The 9,914-nt window shown below is 41.1% G+C and overlaps 1 protein-coding gene across 1 annotated transcript in view; it reads right to left on the bottom strand.

Annotated features, from left to right (window-relative positions):
* Positions 1-9,914, bottom strand: part of LOC119416085 (unconventional myosin-IXAa) — a 128,130-nt gene that overhangs the window by 50,306 nt on the left and 67,910 nt on the right. The window contains exons 8-9 of the mRNA XM_037683262.1: positions 8,709-8,798; positions 1,737-1,853 (exon numbers count right to left, since the gene is read on the bottom strand). Of these exons, the coding sequence (XP_037539190.1) occupies positions 1,737-1,853; positions 8,709-8,798 (207 nt within the window). The remainder of the gene's footprint in view (positions 1-1,736; positions 1,854-8,708; positions 8,799-9,914) is intronic.

The following is a 9,914-nucleotide window of genomic DNA, read 5'->3' as shown; positions in this document are numbered from 1 at the left end:
AACCCTAAACCTAACCATTACCAGTACACACCTAACCCTAAACCTAACCATTACCAGTACACACCTAACCCTAAACCTAACCATTACCAGTACACGCCTAACCCTAAACCTAACCATTACCAGTACACACCTCACCTTAAACCTAACCATTACCAGTACACACCTAACCCTAAACCTAATCCACCAACAGCACTTCTTCTTCTGGGGTCTGGGCTTTGGGCCCCATAATGAGCAGTTGGTCCTCACAATGTAGTCTAGAAAAATGGGCCTTACAAGGTAACAAATACACACACATGCACACACACACATGTGTACACATGTGTTAGATGTGCCCGTTGGGTGCAACTTGCAAGCTGTCACTCTGACACACATCCTACACACAAGAGAGAGAATGATGAAAGACCAGATTACCACCAGAGAAGGATGGAAGATGCAGATTTACTGTAAAACATGGATGTAGTGAGTTTTCTCTCATCAACATATTTAGACTTTATATTAACCGTATAAAGTTTATTTTAAGAGTGGAAGACTGGAGCATTGATGGTTTACAAACGCTCTGCTTCAGTCAGGTCTGTAAGTCAACTGGTGGACGCCGAGCAGACTGGTTTGTGAATTTAAGAAACGAGTAGCGAACCACATCGTTTACTCCAGATGTGAATCCTGTGCCACGGACTTGTGTACACTCTACATTGTTTTGGAAATAAATTTGTTTTCCCTAAAATATTAAATAAAAAAAACACATTTGTCCATTTTTTTTTTAAAGTTACATCGACTTTCAGCTTTGGATTTTAGTAAAAAAAATAAATAAATCTGTAAACAGCGTTTTAATAATCAATAAAGTTATGAAGGACAAATTTAATTTGACCACTGCTTCTGTTAATTTGAACATTTGTTTTACCTCAAGTCTCGTAACACTGAACGAGTTTACTTCTTTTGTGTTTATTGGGTTTTTTGTAGACTCGGTTTTAGACTAAGCCCCTTCTTGGCTCAGCAGGAACTCTTGAGCGATGTAAGGGGATGTGATTGGTTGATATATTCCATAAACATGGTGGATTGAACACTCGTCCAGCACCCACACTGATAAAAGTGGTGTTAGCAACAATCCCCTGTGTGTCTGCCATGACTTGTTTGTTTTTGAGCATGCGCAGAGCAAAGACCGATCTGTTGTTCGACACGCAGCTGTGTGCCACAATCATGGAGTCCTCCATCGATGTTGTTGCTGGTTTTGTGATGGTGAACGTTACATGCATGAATGATGCGAATGTGCTAACAGTTAGCAGAGTGTTGCACAGTTATAGTGAGGTATGAACCCTCATGATCCCTACATCAGCTTTAATAACTCTCAAAGTCTGTATTAAAGGTCTGGACTGAAAGAAGGTTTTAAAAGTCTGCAGTACGGACATGAATGAATCACGTGATGACAAGTTGTCACAATCTGCCAGATCTAACAGGTTAATAAATCTCTGGAGAGTTTGTTTCTGTGCTTATTGTGTTTTTATTCATGTTATAATGTCTTCATATTTGATTTAAACCATTTCACTTTCAGAGAATCTAAATCTTTGATTTGGCTGAAAACAAAAGAAGAACAATTCTTTAAAGACATCTTTATGTGCACATGATGTCTTCATATTTGCCAGGACATCCTTGTACAAGAGATTAATAATCTCAGTGGATTTCTTTCCTGGTAAAATGAAGGTTTAAATAAAATGATTTGTTGCGTTTGCTCTTGAGCTTACCTTTGAACTGTCCTCCAGGTCCTTGTTGTTGAGCAGAGCGTGGTTTGTCCTGAACACGATCCAGTCAAACAAAGCACTGTACAGAGACTTGGCCATCGAGTCCCTCACGGTCCCCGCCTGCAAACACAAACAAACACAAACAAACACAAACAAACACAAACAAACACGCTGCTTTAGTCCTGATGAAAAGTAAACATCTGACTCTGCAACTTGCAAAAGAGCCAATACTGTGAATGCGTTTCATTAATTCTGCTTTAAATCTTATCAGTCGTATTTTTACGTCTGGTGAAATGTGCTCCACAAATTTTAAAGGTTCGTATGGAATATGAACGTTAGGCTTCGTGTAACAAAATGTTTGGATGAAACAAAGAAAGCTTTAAAAAGAACTGTTGGTCGTTAACAAAAAATAAATTATACCATTTAATTAAGAATCAATCATTTGTTTCCAGCTGCTGAAATCCACCTTTCTCCTCACATGCATGGGCGTCAGAAGCATTTGTAATGTTGGGGGGGACACACTGGTGGTGGTGGTGGTGGTGGGGGGGGTCATCCCCCATAAAATTAAATTTTGAATAAAGTTTCCTGCATTCTGGTGTATTTTAACAGGTTGTTAAACATCTACGTTTACCTACATGCGTAAACAATTGATTCAATAACTATTTGAGAGCAACAAGAAGTGGCCTGACCAACAGCTCTCCTTGTGTGAACAGAGCATGCTCTGCTTATCTCATGCATCCTACCCCCCCACCCTGGTCAACAACTGTTGGCACTAACGTAGCGCTAAGCGGTGTCCCCCTCCTCCCCTCGTGAGTGCCTTGCCAAGGAAAATGACCTCGGGGAAACACAGTGGTGTGGAGTTGTTGTTGGTAACCAGGAAAACCTGGAGTGGACTTTTAACGATTTGAGTGTTCTCCTATTAATCAAGTGGAATGGACTTATTCACAAAAAAATAGAAAAAGCGCTGAGTGAATTACTATTTTATGGCAAATGTGTGTGGGGGGGTCTGAATGATTTATTTTAATGTGAGGGGGTGTGTCCCCTTTTCATATAATGTTGCGACGCCTATGCTCACATGTATCTATAAATAAAGGCAGAACTTGTTAAAATTGCCCACTGTGATGTGAAAGGTGGGCGATAATGTAACTGCCTGGGTCTGTGTGTGTTTGTTAGCATAATACGGCACTGCCATTTTCTTTGAGGGTGAATACAGTTTATTATTATTTTATTTATTTATTTAATATTCCACAACCTAAACAGAGTCTGGAAAAATAAAAACGATGGTTAAAGGCCGACGGCTGATCCCATGAGCAGCTGAATACAACAGTGATAAACAGGAAGTACCAAATGTTCGTCTGTACGAAGGTAACTGCAGGTAAATCCTCCATTTTCTGTCATAAGTTCATCATATTCTTACTGGTTAAATTAAAGGTCATGTTCTAGAAATCGACCCTGGTGAAAAGCAACGTTATTTTTACTTGTCTGTGTGTCCTCGAAAATTTAAATGAACTTGCTGAAAATGTCCACCTCTGAAACAAACAGGCTGTTGCTGCTCCCTCTGAAGCCCACCATCTTTGAATGACTCGAGAAAATCCGCCTGCTGAGGTCACAAGCGACCAACTGTCACGACGAAGTAAAGCTGCACTTTTAAAAGCGCTCCCTCTTCACTCGTTCATTATTGATGACTCTCGATATTTTTAGTTCGCTGGCTCTGACGTCTCTGCATCAACACAGTTACGCAAGGTTACTGTGAATAATTTACAACTTTAAAAAGAATTACGTTTTAAACGTCTTGGCAGGATCTCAGAGTTGGCTAATTAGATGTGACATGCTCAGTGAGCATGAGCTTAGTCTTGTAATTTAATTATTTAATACAGAGGCAACAAGGAAGTAACTTGGCTGAAAACAGGTTTTTTAACGTTTCACTTGAGGGCCAACAATAAAAAATAATTATAAGAAACTCCAGCATGACTTCACACTTCACCTGGGGCCTCATGTATCAAAGAGTTTTCATACTGAAAGTTGGCTTAGGGACAAAATGAGAAAAGTGCATGTGCACAGATTTAGATTGATTAAACCGTGCACATGTTTCTGTGCTCCGTTCATTCATCCCGAAAAGCATGGACCTGAGCGTACACGACACTTCTCCCCAGCCAGGCCTTTGTTTAAATAAGTAAAACCGATGCAAATATCGATTTGGGGTTCTCGTCTACGCGTTATTAAATGACGTCTAGATGCAGCGAAATGGGGAATTTATTAAATGTGAGTCACCCATGCTTTTAAATACATAGCAGAGTTTAAAATCATATTTGCCACACATGTGCAAAGTGTGTGTGTGTGTGTGTTACTGAATGAAGTGAACGGGCGGATGACAATCTGCCGGCGGCGCATTTCAGAGTCTGCGGCATTTCCACCTTTACGTAAGTTTAATAACATAATTACTGTAAACACAGAGGCACTCAGGAACTTGGTAAAACTTAAGAGGCTTAGCCTTTTTTAAATGCCCTTTAAGTTCTAAAAACCAGGCGGAGTTATATTTTGGTGTATTTTGGTGAGTTGTAGTATTTTGTAGTAGAGCCTGTACGATATGTCGGTAGGGCCGATTATTTAGGTCGATATAGACGTTTGAGGAGCTATTAGTATTGATGATAATTGTCCCATTATGCGCCGATTTAAGCGCTGCTAATTTTTATCCCTAAGATAATGGGAAACAGCTGTAATTGTACAACGTTTCCAGCAGAGGGCGCATGAAGACTACCTTCAAGTCATGGCCGCTCACTTAAGTTTCACTTTCAGCACAGATGAAACTGGGATCAATATTGTGTAGTGCTGTGTAGCATTGTAAGTTTATTTTTAACTGACCTGTAAAACAAATCAGCAATAATAAATTCTCTTCAATCCTTCAACTCGCTTGTCATTAGCTACGTGCCTCTCAAGTTAGCAAGCTAATGTTTAGCATAAGCTATTGCCTTGTAAAACTTTATCCAGAACAATAAATCTAACATAGAGGTAAACTATATCAGTGTTAGTAACATTATGTTTGTCGTCCTTTGTCGTTAGTGATGGAAAACTACTTTGTACCAAGTGCAACAGTGTAATGGACCGGAGATGAAAACTGTCACTTTCGTACAGCAAAGTGTGTTGAAGAATGGCTGAAAACTGAGATCTACAGACACAAGTAACAATGACTCTACTGCATCTTTGTCCTGTTACAGTGGAGAACACAAAAATAAATAAACAAATACTTCTATGAGATAACAGTGTTACGTGTAACTTCACCAGTTTTATAGTTTTTGATGAGTAATAAACGTATCATTATCACCGAAAGATGAAAGGCAGGCCATCAAATAATTGTCTGTTAGCAAAACATCTCATGAACCACTGGGTGGATTGTAATGACACTCCAAGGATGTAACCAGTAGGTGTACTGGTAAGTCTACAACTGATAACCCTCTGGTGTCAATGTGGTTCAAAATGGTGGGTACAGCTAATCCACTTTAGGAAACACAAAAAAATGGCTATAATGGCTATGCTGTCGACTAATGTAATTCAGACTTAGGGGGAAGTGCTCTTGCAACTCATTGGAGGAGCAAAGAACATAAAATGCAAAATAACATGCAGTTTCGGTAACTTTAAAGTTGTTTAGAACAGCTGACAAAGCTTGACGGCTGCTTTTCTGTTGACATTATTACCACACACTCTGCTGGACAAAAGGGAAGTACTTTGATTACAATATGTGTATTTAATCAGAGGCTTGTGTGAAGTCCGTCTTTGATTAAAGTGAGCTGCTGAAGTTCCTGGATGAGCTGCTCTTGAACACTAAAGCATTTTCCCGGCACATCGACCAGTACGAGTCCTTTGTGGAGTCCTCGAAGAAGACTGAAGAACAATAACAATGAACAGAATCTTAAAAATATGGATTTGAAAAATAAATATTTTTAAAGGTATCACAGCTGACTCGACCGCAGCCCGTTCAAACTGTTCAAACCGTTCAAACTGTTCAGGTTAGTCAGTTAAATCCTCTTGGCTGACGCAGGAAGAAGTCGAGGTTCTGCCGGTCAGACGTTGAGAAGCGTCATCCAAAATCTCCCAGAGACAAATGTGGGTGGGTGGGACAGCTGCCTAACACACATTCCCAAACTTTCTTATCCAAGTAGGAAGAAATCTTTTCTGAGAAGAGACGGCAACAATTGCCAGTTTTTTTTTCTCCCACATTTCCTTTGTATAAAAACGGGTGTATTATGGATTCCACAGGTGGCTTCAACTCGCTCCCACGGCCTTCGGTCAGTTCAGGCCAAGCCTCAACTCTCATTTCTCCTGAACAGCCTTTTTGTTATTCTCCAGAAAAAACAGTTTGATTGTTAGATCTTTAGAGGCAGGTCATTCGGGTAAACCCTGTAAAGACGAGCCAAATTTAATATTCAACACACTTTCGGCCTAATGTGTTTTTCGTCCTTTACAAAAAGTTTTATTTCTTTGACCAGTCTTTTATCTGTGCACTTTTAAATTGTTAACTATTACATTTTGAAAAGCTATATATTTTTTTAAATATATTATGAGTCCAACATTTTCAAGTTCTACAAGTACTTGCGGGAAATCGTTTTGTTGTACAGTCGAGCCTTTCTTGACATTCTATTAACACAAACAGTAGAAACAATCCGGGATGAAAGGGGGTGTCCTTGTCTCAGGTGGAGGAGTTTAGGTATATGGGTGTCTTGTTCACAAAAGATGGTAGGAAATGGAGAGGGATCCATGGATTGGGAACTCGTCCTCAGTGATGCGGACATTGCTTTGGACAGTGGTGGTGAAGAAAGTGTTGAATGACAAGGAAACATTCTCAATTTACTGATCTGTCTAAGTTCTACTTCTCACCTATGGTCATGAGGTTTGGATCATGACCGAAATAATGAAATCCTGGTACAAGCACCCAAAATGAGCTTCCTTTGCAGGGTGGTCGGGCTCAGCCTTAGAGATAGGGTGAGGAGCTGCTCATCTAGGGGGAACGGGGAGTAGAGATGCTGCTCCTTCACATGAAAAGAAGAACGTTAAGGTGGTTCAGGCATCTGATAAGGACACCTCCCTTTAGAGTTTTTCTGGGAATGTCCCACTGGTAGAAGGCCCCAGGGAAGACCCAGAAAATGCTGGAGAGATTGAGTGTCTTCTCTGGCCTGGGAACATCTCAGGACCCCCCAGAATGTGTTGCTGGGACAGGAATGTCTGGGTTTTTCTCCTGGACCTGTTGCAACTGCAACCTGGCTAATACGTGGTAGAAGATGGAGATGGAGTACACACTATCCACAAAAGATGGTTTCCTTTACTCTGGATACATTTTGCAAAAGTGATAATCATGCAAAATACACTCGCTGATTAAAACAGTTTGGCACACAGGGGGAATGGTCTGATTTGTATGTTATCTGGACCACATGCAGACCAGTGATGGGGATGTAAATGATCCAGTTTGTAAGCAGCTGCATGTCTGGAATGAGCAGCAGACGGAAAAAGTAATAGAATGACAAGAAGACCAGAGGATAAACACAGGGAATGCCTTGCAAATACATGAGAGAACATTATTAGAACTTGTCAGGGTTTGATAGTGGTCCTGTTGTTGGTTTGTGAGAGGTTGTACGGTCATATCATGCAATGGTTAGACATGTGTGGGTGTACAAATGTCACTGTGGCCCAACGTTGGAACTGATACATACACGGGACACCCTCGCATGGTGCCAAGATTCAGGCTACCTGAACAGACAACACCAATAGAAGATTGTTGTATTTTGTGCCAATTATCACAAAGCCCTCAGCCATCTGCAGTTGAGTAGCTGAAGTTGAGTTGAGGTCTTCCCATCATGCAAGTGGACCGGTGGATTTTCAGTCATTCAGATTATGGTAATCATAGAAAATTTAACATAAAGTCCAACTGCTATCAGTAATACTTGCTAGTACTTCCCATCATGCTCCTTTAGGTCTCTGCATCTTCTCTTTAAGACTTTACTATGTCTTGGTCAGTTTAAGATAAGAACATCTCTTGGATGACATGGTTGAACCTTTATGACATGACAACAATGGCCCTGAGACAGTTTATCCAAGAGCATCTCTGTTCCACGCTTGTTTGGAAAAAGTGAATGTATGTGTGAAGGGGAGGGAGACAGAGACCACCAGACTGAACAGAGATATGGTTTGTTGCCTCTGTGCTGTATATTCCAGAGGAGGTTTCACATTCCTAAGAAAAGACCACATGACTGACATGATGGGAGTGTGGGATAATCAGAACAACCACTGTTGGATTAAACTAGCTCATGGTTGAGCTGGCAAACAGGCAATCTATTTGTAACATTTCCTTCCTCAGAGAGGAAAAAAATAAATAAATCAGCTTCTACACAGATCCATGAAAGGAGTCTTTGAATCCACTGAATATTATTATGATTCACTTCAGTGGAACCTATCTGGGTCAGCTGAGGCACCCAGGGGGTACAATTCACAAACTGCAAGTCTAGAGCTGTGGAGGCTTGAGGAAGTATCACTGAATCAGGTGTGCTAGAGCAGGGAAACAACTAAACATGTAGGATAGTGTTCCTCGAGGACCAGGGTTGGGAACCACTGGTCTAGAGGGTCAGAGTTAAGGAACACTACTGTAGCACGATTCCACAGGAAACAGGAAGTTGCAGAGGGAGAGACCCCTGTCAAAGGGACTTTGATAGAAGTGGTGGGGGGCTGGGGGATACCTCAACAAACTCTCCAGAAAGGATGCAAAACATGGACACAAAAACACAGAATCTTTTAAAGCTGATGCTCTTCACAACAAAATGTTTACACAAGCCTGACTTTTGGGTTTGGTTACATGAGTTATGGCATCAGAGGACCGGACAGGCTCAGTGAAGAGAGAAGGTGACATAAAGTCAATGTGATCAGGACAAAGACGAGTGAGCATCCTAATCTGAGGATATGCTGATGATGGTGTGGTTACAGAAAAGTCACCTCTGCAAGTCTGTAGGGCACGATGAGCCTCTCTCCGACAGTCACCGTCTTCCTGGTTGTCAGGGCTTCGAGGAGCATCTCTTCTTTCACCTGAAGAGCAACGACAATAAAAAAGATGAAAACCCCACAACTGTTGGTTTTAAAAAGGTGCCATCTTTCTTTAATAATATAATCATACAAGTAGGAGAAAACAGGAGATATTGAATGATACTGAGAATTGAGAAAATATTAAAAAAACACTCAACCACCCTGAAATGTACTGTTGGCCACAAACAAATGATGGATTTTCATTTTCTACCGTTTTAATTGTTGATATTATCTGGGCTAGCAGCGCATCAGTTACTTTTTTAGTTGCGTCTACCGGTACATCATTGATGAAAGTGTTCCAAATAAAAGAGCACTTTGGCTCTTTGCTAAAGCTGTAATTGATGAATGGATCACAATATCCTGATGCATGCTCAATAATCCAGGTAGAAAAATCTAAAAAAGTTAAGGCTGGTCCTCTGGACATTCAAAAAACGAATGATGGATCAGAATCACTTGACATTTAGTAGTTGATGACTGTCAGGGAAAATGAATGGTTAAAACACGTCAGAAAGCCAGGCCAGAGATTCTTTCTGTATCACTCTTGTCGGTGACCTTTACACCCGCGCATCGCTGAAGCTCTAAGCGATCCCATTGCTTTTGTCTAACCCAGCTGACCAAGATTAACCTGTGAACTACACACTCCCAAACACACACATATGATAACTCAGTGTGGCCCGTAGCAGACTTGGACCCGGGCAAACCACACATGATGGGGCCACGGTGGGCGAGGCAGATGTCATTGCACACATCTCCATCTGCAGGGATTATGGTAGTGGGCCAAGCAGATGCTGCTGAGCCTGCACGCGTGCGTGCATGCATGTGCATGTGAGAATGTAAATGAGACCACCTCCTTGAATGACTGTCTGATGTCTTCATGTAGAAAAAAAAAAAAAAGCGTGTTAACTCTGTGGTTAATACTATTATGAACCTATTTTTGGTTCCTAAAGGCTTTGACTTAAACAGAAGCGTGTTCAGGCTGTGTGCGTGTTTGTGTGTGCAGTGAGTGGGTTGCTGGGGGTGGGGGCTTAATAATACTCATTTCACACTGGCTGGTAATCCCTTAAATAGGAGGCAAAGCCTATTCTGCAACCTGCTGATTGGCCTTTAGTCTGCATATTT

Source organism: Nematolebias whitei, chromosome 10 (assembly GCF_014905685.2).
Source record: "Nematolebias whitei isolate Nwh7 chromosome 10, NemWhi1, whole genome shotgun sequence".
Taxonomy (NCBI): domain Eukaryota; kingdom Metazoa; phylum Chordata; class Actinopteri; order Cyprinodontiformes; family Rivulidae; genus Nematolebias; species Nematolebias whitei.
Note: the sequence above shows the minus strand (reverse complement) of the source record. Positions and strands in the feature narration are given on the sequence as shown.